This window comes from Euprymna scolopes, chromosome 14 (genome assembly GCF_053919585.1).
Source record: "Euprymna scolopes isolate OS-2025 chromosome 14, ASM5391958v1, whole genome shotgun sequence".
Taxonomy (NCBI): domain Eukaryota; kingdom Metazoa; phylum Mollusca; class Cephalopoda; order Sepiida; family Sepiolidae; genus Euprymna; species Euprymna scolopes.
Window position 1 is genome coordinate 34,915,397 of NC_136495.1, and position 19,486 is coordinate 34,934,882.

At 33.7% G+C, this 19,486-nt stretch overlaps 1 protein-coding gene across 3 annotated transcripts in view; it reads left to right on the forward strand.

Moving 5' to 3' along the window:
- The window catches only part of LOC145292940 (signal peptide, CUB and EGF-like domain-containing protein 1), a 476,335-nt gene extending 457,881 nt beyond the window's left edge, over nucleotides 1-18,454 (forward strand). For all 3 annotated transcript variants that reach the window (XM_080139112.1, XM_080139113.1, XM_080139114.1), the window contains 3 exons: nucleotides 5,757-5,909; nucleotides 12,172-12,251; nucleotides 18,162-18,454. In XM_080139112.1, coding sequence (XP_079995238.1) covers nucleotides 5,757-5,909; nucleotides 12,172-12,251; nucleotides 18,162-18,302 — 374 coding nt within the window. In that variant the 3' untranslated portion in view covers nucleotides 18,303-18,454. The remainder of the gene's footprint in view (nucleotides 1-5,756; nucleotides 5,910-12,171; nucleotides 12,252-18,161) is intronic.
- Nucleotides 18,455-19,486: the final 1,032 nt, after the last annotated feature.

Sequence of the window (19,486 nt, forward strand, 5' to 3'; positions counted from 1 at the left end):
ATACCGATCTCGTGAAGATCCATCGCTTCTGTTGGAAGTTAAGTTTTAGGTATACATACATACATACATACATACATACATTTAAACAGACAGATAAGATTTATATTATAGACTAGCCTGGGTGCCCGGCGTTGCCCCGGTGTTTGGAGATGTGTGATGAGCAAAAAAAAAAAAAAGTGGTAGTAGGCAGGCAGGTTCGAACCCGTACCGCGAAGAATGAAAAGAACGTGAAAAAAACGTGACATCTTTGCCGTTGCGTCCATCGCCAAACCGGAAGTGGTGAAGATTTAAATTAATGCTAGTCAATCGAAAAGAGGGAATGGCTTTCGAAAATATCGGCGAAAAAAGCGCCCCCCTCCTTGTAGAAAAGTACCCAGTTGAGAGTGAAGGAATGAATGTTTTTAGCCAATTTTTCGTTATTTGTCGTCCGATGGGTCGAGCTTCAAAACGATACCTATCTCGTGAAAATTTGTCGACTCTGTCGAAAGTATTAGGCAGACGTACGTACATACATACATATTATGGCAGCAACTCGTTCTCGAGTATTGCCATTACTTAATATATCTCTGGCTCAAAAGACCCAAACATGAGTGCAACTAGCAGCACGTGCCAGACGGTCACCTCTATGAACCTTTTATAGTCCAGCACATCCACTGATGACCGGTTCAAGCTATGGTGCCCTGAATACTTACCAGCCTTTATTGCAATTCACGCCCATATCTGCATCAGTTCTCATTGAATGTCCGTTTGCCGTTTCAGGCTACAGCCAGCGTTTTTGTTATCGAGATACACACTGATTGCAAAGTGTGTATTCCATCGCATATCAAGTAATACCTGTGCTTAAAGCTTTTTATAGTGAGGAAAGACTTTGCACTAAGACGATCCCAGTCTCTAAACAACTACCACATTGGACCAAAAAGAAGAGCAAGTCAACATCATTGGAAGCAGCAGTTGGCACAGGTTTTATATCAGGGTTTTCCTTCTACTAGAGTGGTTGCCTTCACCACGGCTTACGGGAACCCTCTCCACCCACCATGCCATTTGATCTATGACTGGGACTTAGGTTGCTGGGCACCAGAGCATACTCCACATGCCGGTGGGTCATGTATGCTGCAGCTGACAGGGCCTAAGCCTTTCTGGAGGTTTCTGTCAGGGTTACCTCCCCCTTAGCCTTTGGCTAAAAGAACCTTGGCCCACAAGGCAGTGAATGTCCAGTTATACGGCGCAGGACACTAGCCGTTCATCAGAGCGCCGTTTGCGTGGCAGTGGTCACGACGTGCACGTGGGGTTGGTTTGTCTGGGAGAAGCACAGTATGACGCTAAGACATCTGTGTGCTTATAACACACGTCCACACCAGACCTTGACCACATACATACATACATACATACATACATTTAAATAGACAGGTAAGATTTTATATAATAGATGGCACTCCAGTAATCTTTTTTTTATGAATAATTTTATCAAGAATTCTTCATAAGTTTAGGTTTCGGTTATAGCTGAAGGAACTCAAGTTATACATATATATATATATATATATATATATATATATATATATATATATATATATATATATATAATAATTCATAAGTTTTGGTTTCTGTTTCAATTCAAGCTGATGCATCTAAGTCATATGGATATCTTTTTTTATTTTTGAAATCGCAACTTTATAATATATAAAAATCGATAGAACATTATCTCTATGATAATATATACGAAATCTGCAAGAATTAAAATATCATATTTAAGCGTACTTTACGACCGAGCTACGCCGGGCGTCCCTGCTAGCTTAGATAAATACTTTGCCGTTGTAACAAAATAGCTACAATAATATCAGAGCGTCTCCATTTACGCTGAACATCTACAAAATGCCAACAGGTCCCGCTACTTAACCGCTAGTTATTATTATATTGGTTTTCTTCATGCTCCATATTCCTTTCAGTTCTCTAGGGAGTTTCGAATATTTGTTTTGTTTACAAACAGCAAAGACAGCCTCTTTGGAAGAATTTTTTGCATTGTAGACTATCACATACAAGATAAATATTTTTTTTTCGGTATAAACATCTGCAAATATGTTCTTAAAAAGTTGTTTTCAGATCGATTGTATCTATCGACTGCATATTTTATCCGGATCGATATTTGCTTAGTGGTATTTAAAGAATGTGAGTGGGGTAGTTTTCCCTTCCACTAAATACTAATATACAGCAACACTCATGATGTACCGGGGACAAACTTGTTCACAGATTTTTAATGAATTCACCTTTTATATTTTTTGTTGCCTTAAATGTTTGTTTAACCAATCGCTGCGTTTAATCTGAATAGGTACAAGTTGAGAGTAGATAAATAAGAAGCAGAAAGAAAACGAATTAATTATATATAAAAAAAACAGTAGATGTATGTGTGTGTGTGTCTGTCTGTGTAAATATTTAACCGAAGAACTTCTGAACTACTGGTCACATAACACTGAAATAAACAGGAAATAGTAATCATACACCAAGGATGGTTTATAACGAGTAAAATCTTTGATTAGATGGATGAAGAACATATGTTGTAAAGTTGGAATGTAATATGTTCATTTCAACTTGTCAACATTTTTTACTTCTTTCTGCGCATGCCTAAATTAAACTCATCTTTTTTAATATTACATCTTCCTTGCCTATCTATCGGGACGCGGCTGGAGCGCTAAAAATTTTGGTTTTTATTCTAGCTGATAACACCCAAGTCATATTTTTAACTTTTGAAATCACTACTCTATATTATTTAATAGAGAATTGGCTCTGTTATAATAAATACGAAGTCTGCATAAATTTAAATATATTTAAGCGTATTTTACAACACGGCAAGGTAGAACGACCCCCGCTAGTCGGACATCAAACCACACAACAAATGCGTTGCACTATGTCGTAGGCAATCGAGCATTACTTTTTTTTCTTCCGTGCTGTCTATTCTCCTACTTTCCTACATTACTGATAAGCGAATATCTAAGTTAATTAATTAAAAAAAAGCTTTAAACTATGAATTGGTACTGATAAATCAACTAAAATGTTTGTTAGCAATGGTCGACTTTTACTCTTTTTTTTATTGACGGTTTTCGCTCGCCTCGGCGAAAAGACAACCTAAAACATTACAGGTTAGATCGTATATTAGCCGCCTGAATCATTTTGGTTTATTATTGGGGTAATCGTGCATAAACCCAGACACTAAGTTTCAAACATGGCGGCAGGTATGGAAGCTCAAAATGGATACAATACTCCCGCTTACTTATATATTTGGACAAAATATCAAGATTTTTTTTTGTTTTGTTAATATATTTTTTCTAACATATTTACGTTTTTTTTTTTCAAAAACTTTTTTTTTTATTATTATTTATTTAAACCTGTGCAGTCTATTATGATCGTCGCCGATTAAAAAGATATTATTGTTATAGTTAACTATATTTTACGTATATTTTTTACTCCCTTATAATAAAAATATATAAAAATACGTAAACTTTCTTTATCAATTGATTTTGCATTTTTAATCGCATAGAAATATCTAAACAGTTTAACAAAGTAAACATAATTGTTTGAAAAAAGACATGCGATTAAAAAACACAAAATCAATCAATTAAGAATGTTTACGTATTTTTATATATTTTAATTATATCGAGGGTAAAAAATAAACGTGAAATATTGTTAACTATAAACATATGTTGTTGTTTTTTTAATCAGCGACGATCGTAATAAACTGCGCAGGTTTACATAAAGTATCTGGTACATAAAGTATATTTAAATATAGTACATTAAAAAAAGAAAACGTAATTATATTTAAAAAAAAAAAAAACATAACAATGTTAAAAAATATATTAGCAAAAATGTCTTAATATTTTGCCCAAAAGTAATCAGTTTGGAAGAATAGCGGAAATATTCTATCCATTTTGTGCTTCCATAACTCAATTGACAGACCAGCCGCCATGTTTGAAACTTAGGGTCTGTTTTTTTTTTTTTTTTTTTGCGCCATTACCATTATTGGATATTATTTATTTCGTTCACTTTGTGGACGTACGTGTTTGACAAGATGGCACAATATCGTCGCATCTTTTGAGAAGATAAATTATTGTAACATTTTTTACTAAACTTAAGCGAACTTTTTATCTGATTATTGAATTATCTTTTCAAGAAATGGGATTTTAAATGTTTACTTTAAATCTATATATATAAATTCGAGTGTTTTCCTGAGCCTCATCTTTTGTTATCCTTATGACTCGTCTGTGTAGCTGTTTCTCTTCCCAGTTTACTTTTCTCGTCTGACCCCTTGTCTCTATATTTTCTGTCTTCTTCATTTTTTTCAGTGTCTAATGCTGAAGTAATTATCTTTTCGGTGTTCTATATTATGTATTTTTCTAATGCTTTTTTGTGTCATTTACAAAGTCTTCTTTACAAACCAGTTTTCTTCCTACATCTTTCCTTTTCTCGTAGAATCGGTCGGTATCATCATTTATTATTATTATTATTATTATTATTATTATTATTATTATTATTATTATTGGTGGTCCTGGATATGACCTTAAACTATATCCAGTGGTGAGGCCCCAACTTGCGGGCTTTGGGGCCACCCTTTAATTGCCATTGCTCCCAGGTCCACTCTGACCCGGAGTGGAAGTACTTGTTAGGGTTCCAACTATGGGTTAAATAGAAACCGACTTGAAAACAAACATATTCTATTAAAAAATCTTTCTTCAAAATCTTTGGATTCGGCATTAAATAACCTGAAAAGGGTTGATATGCCGTTAAACAAAAACAACCAACCATTATTATTGGTGGTGGTGGTGGTGGTGATGGTGGTGGTGCTGCTGCTGGTGGTACTCACTAAGAGTTTCCATACAGGCCACCATCAAAGATTACTCACTGACAATAATCGGTAGTGTTACTTGGTTCTCGGTAACCATAAATTTACCCAGGTTTCTAGTCCTTCCCACCTCTTTCAATAACCTTTGCAAATGAATTTCTGTTATCGCAACAGTTGCTTACCATTGTCTTCTCGTTGACAATGACCATTAATTTTTACTGAAATTTGGCAGAAAGTCTCTCCAAGGTCTCAGTTCTATTCGTACTTATCCAGTGGAGATCTGCTAGTGCTTTCCCTTCTCGGTTTTTCCATCCTGTTTGACTTTTCACAATCATTTAATGTGGCACAAGTCAAGCACGATACTACCGTTTTTAGGGTGAGGCGGACGTAGTTAACTTACAATTTTTCGGTTTCAGTTTTCTTGGTTCCATGTGGTGTTTTTCTCTCTCTCTTTTTTTTTTTTTTTGTTTGTTTACTTCTGTTAAAGTTTCCACGTGACTGCTTAGCTTTTGTAGCTCAATTGGGTTAGTTTCCGCATTCAAAGCCCAAAGACCACTCGAGGATAAGGGTTAATGAATGTAAGGTGGTAGTGTAGTAATCGTTTATGTAAATTGCGTAGAATTTGAATTATTGAAGGGGATAGCTCAACAAGAACTTGTTTACATTGGACTTGAAGGCTACCATATTGTAACCGGCCGAGAAGTTGTTGTTTTTTTTTTTGGCATTATTGCCTATAATATAATCTCAGTTTTCCCCTTGATTCCGATTTCTCTTAGTCTTTTATCCATATTATTATTATTATTATTATTATTATTATTATTATTATTATTACCTCAAAAGTGTATGCCTATTGCAATATTTAAAATCTCGAACACATGTATTTGTTTAATTTAAAATCAATTCGTGATTACTGTTGTTTTATTTTCAGAATCTGCCTTTTCTTTGCAAACCCATGTGACATGTGTGAGCTCAGAGAAACCTCAGGCCTACGTGGCCAGATCTCGAAACTTGTGGATCACGTTTAAAACCGATAAGAAAAATGCTGGTGCTGGCTTCTCAATACCGTATGTTACTTATAACGGTAAGAAATAACATTTTAACGCTAACCCTAACCCCTTTTCATGATTCTAGCCATATAAGACCCAGTTTGTACTCTCTCTCTCTCTCTCTCTCTCTCTCTCTCTCTCTCTCTCTCTCTCTCTGTGTGTTTTTTTCTTGCAGATTTATTAACTGTTTATTTAAACAAAGCATGTAGAATATATAAATCAAAATGAATAAATGCGAAAGTTGGAGTCAAGTCTTGCATTGATGGTAGAGTCAAACTGCCCTTATTTATGTTTCGCTATCTTTATTAAGACCAGATTGCACACTAACATTAGCATTCACATGACAGTTTTCTGAACCTTACTACTTCCGTGCTGAATTATGAAAAATTGAAACCGGTTGTTTCGTTTGTGCTACCATTACTAGAAGATTGTTTGTAGTGGTAGTAGTAAGACGACACTTTGTTATGAACGTTTTATGGGGAGGGACTAAAGATTGAAGTTCAGTCGAGTATCTTACACAAGGTTATAAAGAACAGAAAAGGTTATTCCTCCAACTATTACAGAAAAAGTATCTGGCCTTCGGGCTAAGATCACAGTGTAGGATCTGTTGTGATGCTACACTTGAGTTAATTTGTCCTTATTCAATAGAAAGGAAACCCTTCTATTTTTAAGGCAATTTTTATTTTTGCCTACTTCCAGAGTATCCTTTTTGGGGGAGCTGGTTTTCCACCCACATTAAAAACGACCTTGTGTCACATTTTGCTTTCGTGGGAAAGCAAATAAATATCATTAGATTGCGAAGTTGGTTTCGTACTTAATTAAGGCAGCAAAGGGTACTATGACCGGCATATCCCCGGATGTAGCATCTTCCCGGATGTAGCATCTCCCCGGATGTAGCATCTCCCCGGATCTAGCAAGATTACTTATCTTAGGACGTATTCTTACTTTTTATTCGTTTAATGTATCTTAAATATGTTTCATAATTCTGTTTTGCTAGCTTGAGTTGCAATGACATGAGCATTTTCATGACAGTTTTCTGAGCTTTACAACTTCCGTGTTTTGTTTGTGATACCATCACTAGAAGATTGCTGTATATGGCCGACATGCTCTCTCCATTCGGTTTGGTTTTCAACAGACTCCTTTCCTAGATGCATTGCTTGACGACGACCAAGGAATATCTACCCCTATATGGTAACCTTCCAGAATATCAAAGGAGAGCTAACGGGCGCTTTACCTTGTCCAAGGGTGACCTGGAACTGTGCAAAGCAGAGGCGTTGATCTCTCCGCTTATCTGGTTAATTTTAAGTATTAGTTTTTAAATGTATTTCGTAATTATATACTTTTTATTTAATATTGGAGGGTTTTTTGTGGCTTGTTTTATGTCCGTGTGATTTCACGAACTACTACTAAAGTTGTAATCAGTTTTGCTCGATGATATTGTTTTTAAGAATTGAAATGTTTAAGAATAAAGACTAGAAGAAAGCACACGAACATGCAATAACAAAAATAATATCTATATAATAATATACTTGCAGGACCTGTGGAAATTTCTCAGCGGACTCTGTGTAATGTTAGCATTCTGTGGATGTCTAGCGTAAATGGAACGCCCTGATAATATTGTAGCTCTTTTGTTAAAACTGCAAAAGTATTTATCTAAGCTAGCAGAAACGTTCGGCATAGACCGGTCGTAAAATACGCTTAAATATGATATTTCAAATTATGCAGATTTCGTATATATTATTATAGGATCAATTTTCTATCGATTCTTATATATTATAAAGTTGTGGTTTCAAAAATAAAAAATATATATTCATGTGCATCAGCTTGAATCGAAACAGAAACCAAAACTTATGAAGAATATATATATATATATATATATATATATATATATGTTTGTGTGTGTGTGTGTGACTTGAGTTCCTTCAGCTGTGATCGAAACCGAAACCAAAACCTATGCAGAAGTTTTAGTAAAATTATTTATAAAAAAAAAATAGATAACTTGAGTGCATAAGCTATGACCGAAACCGAAACCGAAACCAAGATTTATGAAGAATTCTTGGTAAAATTATTTATTGCAAGAAATAGGTCATAACAATTAAACGACAGTCACTGAGAAGAAAAAAATGTAAGTGTGACACAGAAAATAACACACACTATCGTATTAATATATAAATTAAGGAAAGTTCATGTCCGTGCGTGCGTTATCACCATACACCTGTGTGTGTGTTTTTTATATGAGATCATCTGTTTGCCGAAATATTTTTTTTATTTTAGTTGATGATAATCAAAGATGAAACTCGAACCAAAAGAGACTTTCTTGATATTCGGTTTATGATGAAAGTTAAATATCTGTTCTGCTCAAAGTTGGCAAAATAATATCGTAGGGGTCTATGTTGACATCGGGCGTTCCTAGAATGAAAATACGTTACATACGCTTATAAGAGTTTGGAAGGTAGGCCACCATTACTAGATATAATCTGAAACTACATTACAGAAGGACACAAGTGTGGAATTTCCACGGGTCCCAATAATAATAATAATAATAATAATAATAATGACAACAATAACAACTAGCAAGGGCACCTGGAATTGCCCGGTCGTAAAATAAGCTTAAATGTGATGTTTTAATTTACGCAGATTTCGTATTTATAGAGTCAATTATTTCATATTATAGTATACCTAATATATAGTCATGATTTCAAAAGTAAAAAAAAAATTATTTGAGTGCCATCAGCTAGAATCGAAACCGAAACCAAAACATAACAAAACAGTTTCATGAATGAAAATATGTCTACAAGTTAAGTAAAGACTGAAGTTTATTTGTACTCAATATAGTTGGACTGTGGAAAGGAGTGCGAATTTTATTGAATACAAGCTGGTTTCGATGATAACAATTTTTTGGATAGACAAGATGCAAGCAAGGGCGGTCAGACGGTCCACAGAATTTTATAATTTTTCCTTTGTGCACATTTCATTGAAATGCACGGACAACAAAAATAACACGTACATTAGCATGACTAGAACCAGCATCTCTCGTCGACTAAGATAATCTATCTTCCCCGAATAGCTCCATTCATCAACATCTCACAGCACACGACACCCCCAAAACTGAATTTAGAGATGTACTAATAAAAATCACCGCCATTTTAGCTGTGTCACACTGTGATGTACACCTCCCAATTATTGGAGCCCTGTTAATCCGTATTAACAAAACAACCATTAATCCCTGGTTCCCCCTCGCCAATCTTTACCGATAAACACCCGGCTAGCTGAAACCACTGTCAAAAATTTTCCTCACTCTTTAACTGTGCCAAAACCAAAACGTAGATTCCATGAACAAAGCTTCTTTCTTAGAAGTGCACGCCTGTGGAACTCTCTTCCGTTTGCCTCTTTCCCACCTGATTACAACTTAGATGTCTTCAAGTCCAACATAAACGAATTCCTGATGAACCGCCCCCTTATGTAACACACTTTATCAAATCTCTAATGCTAACGATTACTACGATACTATCCCATTGATTACTGTACACGCAATAACCCTTATCCCCGAGTGGCTTCCGGGCCTTGATAAGTGGTAAATAAATAAATAAATAATCAGGCTCAATATGAAGGTGAAGGCGCGCTTAAATGCTTTTCAGTATTTTAAGTATTTTAGACGATTTTAATCGTCTTTCCATTCAATTCACTACCTCATTTTTTTTTTTATTGTTTCATCACTCGCCTGAGGATGACTTATGGAGGTCGAAAACGTTCGCGAATACGGCAAATTTCTTTTTACACTCGAACAGAATGTTTGAAAAGTAGCCCGCCAAAAAGAAAAAATGGATTGTGTGAGAGAAACAAACAAGAATTGCCCCTGTCCTTCAATGAAACGTGCATAAAGGAAAAAATGCTGCCCAAATATAATTTCTGAGTTTGTTGATGATGATGATGATGATGATGATGATGATGATGATGATGATGATGATGATGATGATGCAAAATGTATGCAAAAATTTATGTAAAAATCACGGATATTCTACGACTTTCTGCGAACGGCCTGTAAGTTTTGTGATTTGGTCAAAATACCAATCTATACGCTTTGAATTAAAAACTTATTCGCATGTTTCTTCAGCTTCGGCTAAATAGTCCAATCGACGACCAGCCATAAAGTGTCGCCATAATAAAGCATAATCAGATGGAACAACGTCTTCAGTATAGGGTGGATGCGACAGAAATTTCATATCACCTAATTCTTTTAATATGTCGCACAAACGTTTTTCCTTCCCTTAATATGATAAATGAACATTTTCAGCGACGTATTTTCGTTTAATAATATTTAATGTGAGATGAGCGGGTTTCGCAAAATATAAGTTAGCAATTAGTAATGAAATTGCGATCAGAAAGTCACTTTCCGGAAGTCACGTAGTATAGTGAGTTGTAAAAAAAAACAACTACTTGTCTAGATACAACAACTATAAATAATTTTCCTTACTCGCTACCAGTATCTAAAACTAAATGAAATTTGTATGAACAAAGTTTCTTTTCTAGAATTGTCCGTCCGTGGGACACAATGCTGCAGGGCTTCTTTCCAGTTTACTTTAACATGGTCGTTTTCAAATCTAATGTAAATAAGTTCTTGTGGAACTGTCCTCTTAAATAATCAGACTCTACATGAGGTTCATCATTATCGATTATCACGGTATCGTCTCGCAGTCTGTCCAACACTCAAGTTATCTTCGAATAGCTTTTGGCCCTTTATAAGTGGTGACTCCTTAGTAAAAAAAAAAATGATATGCTAAATCACCTCATTCATGCTTGTGCGTACGTCACCACCTTTCACTTACAGTTTAAGATGTGAGATCGTTCGATTAACAAAAAGCATAATGATGTCGCTGTGGAAAAAAATTATTCTGATTTTAATCTATTTTAAAATTATTCGAAAGCCACATTATGTTCTCCCGACGACTAAAACAGTACAATTTTCAAATAAATACATTTCAAAAAGTAGAAGACAAAATATTTCCCGCCCTAAAGAATGTTCTACAATTTTAAACAAATAAACGAGAATCACGTTTCTGAATTTGAAATAAGGATTTGTTATACATATTATTTGCATTCTTCAAACTACTGTTCTCGTCTTCAAAAGGACCCGTGGCGTAGTGGATAAAATACTTGGTCAAATTCAGTTAAAGTTACACTTTTCTGAAGGCTAAAGGTTCAATTCTCAGTGTGGACCACGTGCAATTGTGAATTACTTAAGACTTCTAGGAGATCATGGCTGACCGAAGGAGAGTGTGCTCTTATATATATATATATATATATATATATATATATATATATATGTGTGTGTGTGTGTGTGTGTGTATATATATCTATATATATCTATCTATATATATATATATATATATATATATATATATATATATATGTATAGTAATTTATAAAATATATATGGCGTAATTTATAAAATATATATATGTGTATATATATCTATGTATATGTATATATGTATATATATGTATATATATATATCTATATATATATGTGTGTGTATATATATCTATGTATATGTATATATATGTATATATATATATATCTATATATATATGTGTGTGTATATATATCTATGTATATGTATATATGTATATATATATATGTATATATATGTATAAATATGTATGTATATATATATTTGTGTATGTATATATGTATGCATATATATATGTATGTATAGATGCATGTATATATATGTATGTGTGTGTATATATATATATATATATTAAGAGGTATATGTGGTAAAAAACATGGATAAAAAGTGTTCAATATGTTAGTAGAGCCAAATATGTTTTTAATTATTACAACCTCAAGTGTATCAATTAATTCATTGCCGATTGTTTCAATAGACAGGATAAAAATTATCCGTCCATATCGTCAAATGATTAAAGTTAAAATTTCAAAAAAAATTCTCGAGTTCGACAGAAAGATTCCCGAGTTCGACAAAAAGACTCCCGAATTCGATAAAATATACATATATCTATTTAAAGAATATTTAACTGATAATAATAATTATTTTGACGGGAGAATAAAGTGATTTTTTTTAATAGCATTGACCCTGGTAGACATTTGTTATTTCAAAAAGACATATTATTATAAACTATTCGTATCGATATAGAAATCACTGTGAAATTTACACGGGATCCAGTTAGCGTATTAATAATGCCTGATTGTTGAACAACAAGACGTATGTAAATCCCATAAGATGATACTAATCTTTGCATTTTGTTTCTCTTTTTTATTTTGCTATTTTTTTTGTAGAAGAATACCAAGACTTGATGGAAGACATCGTTACAGATGGCCAGCTATATAAGCCTTATCAACATCAACAAATATTCAAGGTAACAAAAAATTAGCTGCAAAAAAAATTGTAACATTTTATTTCTTTATATTACTTAATATATAGGCGTAGTATGTTTATTACTAACGGTATAGTCACGTTTATTGGTAAAACTAAGGTTAGAGACTAAATTATTTTAATGTTGAGAATCTGTAGCGACCCTTTGACATAAAAGTAAAAGCTTCTAAAATCTTTTGTGCGCATATGGCTCAGCGCAGATATCCGGTGAATTGATAAATGCAGATGTATATTTTTGGGATAAGTAATGAAGGTTGGGCTATGCCGAAATAAATAAGAATGAGAATTGAAGTAACAAATCTTCCGGGCGATGCCAGATGACATCAAAAGAGCAAGTGAACAAAAAGCGATCCAGATTCTGACCTCTGACGCAAAGCGAAAACATCAACGCTAAAATAAAGGAACAATCGATTCAGTGTCATGCAAACAATAATAAAAACAAATAGTTTAGGAACAGAGGATAGTAAAGAGAGTCGCGAGACAAGCCAAGAGACGATTGTACGAGTCAGTCCTGTCGCCCTCCACCACTCCCCATCTCTCTCTCTCTCTCTCTCTCTCTCTCTCTCTCTATCTATCTCTCTCTCTCTCTATCTATCTATCTATATCTCTCTCTTTGCCACATGCCACGCGTCGATTGTCAAGTAAGGTTCGGTTATTTTTATAGAAAAATGAATTTGCCATTATTATTAAAAACACTGCTATACACTCGAACGAAGACACGCGGGTGCTATCTTTTATTGCAAGAGACACGCTGTCTTTTATTGAAAGAAACACGCTCTCTTTTATTGTAAGAGACACGTTGTCTTTTATTGCAAGAGACACACTGCATTTTATTGCAAGAGACACACTGCATTTTATTGCAAGAGACACGCTATCTTTTATTGCAAAAGACGCGGTATCTTTTATTGCAAGAGACACGATGTCTTTTATCGTAAGAGACACGCTATCTTTTATCGAAAGAGATACGCATTCTTTTATTGAAAGAGACACGCTATCTTTATTCCTAGAGACTAGGCATCGCCAAAACTGGTGGGGGGGGGGCAGGTAAGTACTTTTTGACGGACCGTCTTTTTAAAAATCTACCAAAAATCAGCTAATTATCCAATCAATACGAAAATTTCAGCGATTATTAAGAGAAGAATGAACTTTATAATAGTGTACTTATTTTTCATAAACGATATTTATATATATATTTTTTTTGCTTACACCCCCCCTTGTTTTGCGGGGGTACAAATATGCTTAAAATAATCATCTGAAACTGAACACAACATATTGTGTTGTTGTAAGGGACAGAATTATAGATTTAAAAAGAAAAATTGTTTGCATACCTTATTTTGACGTCTGAATTTCAGAACTTCGATTGTGTTTAATTATCTCGCTTTTGAGTTTTGAAGTGTGAAATTAGGTGAATATGTTAAGTAAAATAATTAATTTAAGTTAAGCAAAACAAAAAAAAAATTTAATATTTATACGAAAAAAAGCCATTTTAAAATCTTTGATAAATAAATTAACAATTTCTTTTTAGCGAGCCGAATAATGCATGACCATTATTAAACAGGGCATGCTTTGAAGAATCGATACAAAAAAATTCGATAAATATTGTGCCATTTGTGTTAAAAATAGCATCATTTTTTCGATCCCGTTTGAAAACGTTTGCCGCTTTTCGACTACGGTGGACCAAACGCGCTGAAATAATTTTTTTTTATTCTGCTTTAAATTGCCCCCCCCCCCCATTTTGGGGAGCCTGGCCCCCACACACATACACATTAAAAACCAAACTCATACAAATGGTCACCCATCTGGTACTGGCCAGCCTCAGCGTTAATAATACATTGAAATTTTCGTCACTGAAAAAATAAGTTTTTTGGCCTGTTTGGTCTTCCATAGTTTGCTTTTTATCAAATGCAAACGTAAACATTGTCGATCTAGACTCTAGATCGACGCGAAGTAACTGGTTGCCTATATGAATAAGTGGAATTATTTGAAATCCAGGTACTTATATTATAATATTTTTGCATATTCTCTTAGAAAATCATCCTAAATCTTAGTTAGACAACAAATAAATAAATTAATTATTTCAAAAACCTTTTTTTTTTTTAAATATTTATGTACGTTTTTTGTGCAAGACAAAAAATGTCAATTGTTAACTTTTGGGGAAAATTTAACATTTAAAATTTAATTAAAAATAGTAGAAAAAGTTTTACATTATTCTGTTTTCTATATGATAAAATTCAGTGTTTTATCTTTCTGGGAAAAAAAACTTGCTCAGAAATAATAATAAATGTAATTTCGTTTTAAAAAACAACAACAACTTGATTTTCCGGCCATTTTTGGCGATGCCTAAAAGAGACACTCTATTTTTTATTTCAAGGGAAACGCTGTCTTTTATTGTAAGGACACGTTGTCTTTTATTGTAAGAGACACGTTGTCTTTTATTGTAAGAGACACGTTGTCTTTTATTGCAAGAGACACATTGTCTTTTATTGCAAAAGACACACTGTCTTTTATTGAAAGAGACACGCTATCTTTTATTGAAAGAGACACACTATCTTTATTGCAAGAGACACTCTATTTTTTATTGCAAGGGAAACGCTGTCTTTTATTCTAAGAGACACGCTTGGCGGTTGTTTAAATTTTCATTTGTTGACAGTTGTATATACGTTCGTAACAACAAAAGCGCCTGTAAGTGATTACCAAACTATTATTTTGGATCGACTTCAAAGACTCGTCGGTGTCTATAAAGACGAAAATTTAATACAAGTGTAAGGAAGGTCTCTACGTCACAGTTTATCTGCCCTGCGAATATTTAATTTAATTCTCGACTAAATCTTACTAGTTCAGATAATTTCTTCGTTCGTTGCATTTTCTTCCTTACATTTGAGTTCCTCCATAAAAATTTCACATATTTCCTTCGTTAGCAGAGGTATGTTAAATCTGCAAACTGACGTCTTTTGCATTAACCAAAATCTTTATTGCCCTTCAAAAGCTTTTGTTTCGTGAAAGTACTAATTATAAGCACAGGTACAGTAGCGTACATTTTAAATCCTGATACAGGGTGACCCCAAAAAAACAGAGGACATTCAAGTGTTATTCGGAGCATTTTACAGTAAACGGAGAAAAAAAAAAGGCCAAAGAGCCTAGTGTTTTGATGTGATGTTTTGAATATAATAAACTAGTTATGACCAAAGTTTCATTTCATTCGAACAAAACGAGGCCTAATTAGAGTTGGGGCACGTTTTTTTTGGGGGGGGTCATCCTGTATTTGTTAGAAATAACTGTGAAAAGCTGAAATTTTGACAACTGGTAGTCCCTTACTTTTGGACGTTCCTATTTTGAAAATAAGTAAATAATTGTTATTATTCTTTTTCTATCCTTTGCAAATGATTCAAATTTTAGTATCTTATTATGGATGATAATGACTATCAGATGTCAAAATTTCAGCTTTTCACAATTGTTATTTCTAACAAATATTAGGTTTTAAAGTTTTGTTCCTTAGTTTTGGATGTTACTGTATTCTTTTGTTTTGAACTTCTATAAGCCACATGTTTGGAGATTGTGTGATGGAGTCTCCCGTCGATTTCGACGTATGAGCTTCCGCCACAACAACTAAGTTGCTCGGAAATTCACACAGATGATTTGTTTATAGTGGTGACCATCCACACTTTTTGTTATTACTGCTAACCTTTGTCGGTGCAGACGACTGCCACGGGACAGAGTATACAGTAAACGGCAGGTTTTACATCAGTTTCCTTCTACTAGATACATGTCTTAACGAAGACTGGGGTGCATCTCTCCCAGTGAATTAATGCGCCTCCCCCCCCCCAGATACCAACCTGGAAATTTCTACGACTCGGCGCGGTACATACAACGCCTAGACTTCCCAAATGGTCATCCATCTGGTACTGGCCAGGCTCAACGTTATATATATATATATATATATATATATATATATATATATATATATATATATATATATATATATATGAGCAAACAGTTAATAAAATATGTTAAAAACACTTTTGTGTGTGTGTGTGTGTGTGTGTGTGTGTGTGTGTGTGTGTGTGTGTGTGTGTGTGTGTGTGTGTGTGTGTGTGTGTGTGTTTGGATAATATGGAGATGTGCTTTTCTTATCTCTTATTTCTGTGAAATTGCCGGATTACATTGCTCTCTCTCTCTCTCTATCTCTCTCTCTCTATCTCTCTCCGTCTCTCTCTCTCTCTATCTCTCTCTCTCTCTCTCTCTCTCTCTCTCTTACTCACATGTCCTTCAAAGACTTGCTCCTCCAAAAAAGGGGAGCTCTGGACTGAGTGCAACAATAACCAGATCGGTATTCATTCATGAATTAGGTCATGCCAGGTAATAAACCACGTCCATCATTTCCGGGGTTCTACAGCTAATTAGTCAATATACACGTGACATAAAAATTTCGAGACACACGACAGGTGGTGAGGTCCATGTCTAAGCGATACTAACTACAAATACAAAAATAAAAATTAACTAACACCTCTCTTCGGTTTTGGCTGAGAGAACAAGAACAATCTATCATAAATAGATTTAATATAAGAAGTTCGAAATTCGCTATAGATTCCTGAGTTCGACATAAAGAGTCTCGAGTTCAAAAAGTTGCAATGAAAGAAATTCGAAGATTTGATGAACCAAAATGTTGTAAACTGTGAAATAACAACCAGGATGATAGTAGTGGTTCGAATATGCCAATGACAGTATTAAGGCATTCAATTTATTTTTAATGGACAATTTAAAAAAAAAAAAATGTCATGTGGTCGACCGGAGTCAACGGCGTCCGGAAGGCTCTCTTCTAATTAGCTCCTGAACTGGCGTTTATATAGGATTTTTCCCAGAATTACTCCATGTGCCCTTGATTCTTATCGCAAAATACTGAATGTGTAGCAAAGCGGCATAGGGTACAGGCTTTTTTAATCTTTGTTATGACTCGAATGGGGGTTGAACCCAGCGAGCACACTTACAATTGTGTCAAACGGGCTGAATTATTTTTGAGACGAGAAATGATAAGTTGTGTTATTTGGATCATTTCGATTAATGCACTTATTTTTAGTGTTATTCTCACAACGTTTAGATTGCAATGACTCGTCACGTAACGGATAAAGTACTTGGTAAATTCAGTTATAAATGACACTCTTCTGGAAGCTGAATGTCCAACTCTTCAGTTCGGGTAATACTAAAATTACGATTGTGAATTACTTAAAACTTCTGCTCGGCTATGACTGGCAGAACAAGAGCATACTACCTTTGTGGATTAAAGAAAGGATTCGGTTAGTAATTCCGTGCAGATTTCAGAGCTTGACAGAAAGATTCCCATATTTGGCAAGATACACTTGAAGAAGATTAGAGGTTACATTGTCCGAAACGTTTTGAGAAATAACACTAAAGATGAGAACAGTAGTCTGAATGTTGGGAAAAAGTAGTAAACAACAAGAAAGAATAATAGATTATTGACTAACTAGCAGGGTCCTTTTCTCGGCGTTGCCCGAGCAGATGTAAAAGAATGTTAAACAAGAAAGAATTGTTGACTAATTAGTTGTAGAATTTTTAACAACTTTTAAATTAATCAAAAACAGCTGGTATTTAGTTGTCAAAGCACAGTGGTTGTTGATTAATCTGATGTCGCTAAGGTAAAAAAAATAATTCTGACTTTATCCAGTTTTAAATTATTCTAAAATCACATTACGTTGTTCCATCGACTAAAATAGTACAATTTTAAATAAATACCTTTGAAAAAGTGACACTTTGCTAAAAAAAAAAAAATTAACTTTTCTTTTTTGTTGTTATTTTAAAATTCTATGGATGCCAATATAAATACAATATCTTGCTATTTTTTTTTTTTTAATTTTGTTTTTTTTTTCTATTTTTACAGAATCGAGATTTGCTATCAGCCTTGTTGGATGTCATAGCCCAACCCATCAAGTTTTACATGTATGCAAATGTATCCAGAACTTTGGTGCCAGATTCCTTTTTCAAACTACTTCAGCCAAAAGTATCACGGTTCTTTAGCTAAATGTGTTTGCCCTCTACTAGTGGGTCTGGCCGTTCGCTCTCTCTGTGTTCTTCTCTTTAGGTTATGCCAATACAATTGCGCCCCCTGCTGGTAATTTTCTTCAATTAACCACGCTTAAAAACAAAAAAACGAAACAAAAAAAAATGAAAAGTGGGAGAAAAAGATTTTGTATAAAAAATTTTTAATAAGTGGATTTATTTCTAGTGAATTATCTTTTCAAAGATCTTTATTCAAATAACAATTATCAGAAAGATCTTTATTCAAATAACAATTATCAGAAAGATCTTTATTCAAATAACAATTAGCAGAAAGATCTTTATTCAAATAACAATTATCAGAAATATCTTTATTCAAATAACAATTATCAGAAAGATCTTTATTCAAATAACAATTATCAGAAAGATCTTTATTCAAATAACAATTATCAGAAATATCTTTAGTCAAATAACAATTATCAGAAAGATCTTTATTCAAATAACAATTCGCAGAAAGATTTTTATTCAAATAACAATTATCAGAAATATCTTTATTCAAATAACAATTATCAGAAAGATCTTTATTCAAATAAGAATTAGTAGAAGAGTGTCGTCAGAATGTAACAGCATTCTATGATAATTTTACAATGTTTGAAAAAAGATTTTTTACTAATCAAATACCCTTAATAATACAAGCAAGTTTGTGAACAAGAAATATAAATAGCCGTGAATATTTGAAATGAAAAAAAAATCTATCGTAACTAATCATTTTAAAGAAGTCGCAATTTTGCATAAAGCAATCAACACAAACAATCCCACCTAGATTGAACTTTTAATTACTAAATATTCCGTTAAAAATTACAACGTCTGTGTTAACGTACTTGTGAAAATATGTGCTGCTTAATTTGTCCAACCATGTGTTGAGTCGTTCGTCATATATAATCAGATTTTGACAATGCACAAAGTAGATAATATCAGTGTGTATTGTTGTAATACCATCCTCCAAGGCATTACCTTATCCACTGTGGTGAGATAACGAACATTAAAAATAAATTGTCAGAATCGATTGTCCATTAGTAAACTCGGCACATATATAATGACGAAAGTATAGTAAAAGAGGGAACATAATCATGCTAGTAAATACTATGTTAAAATAGGAAACCGAAAACTTAACACCTTGATTATAGAATCGGTCAATTATTATTGAAG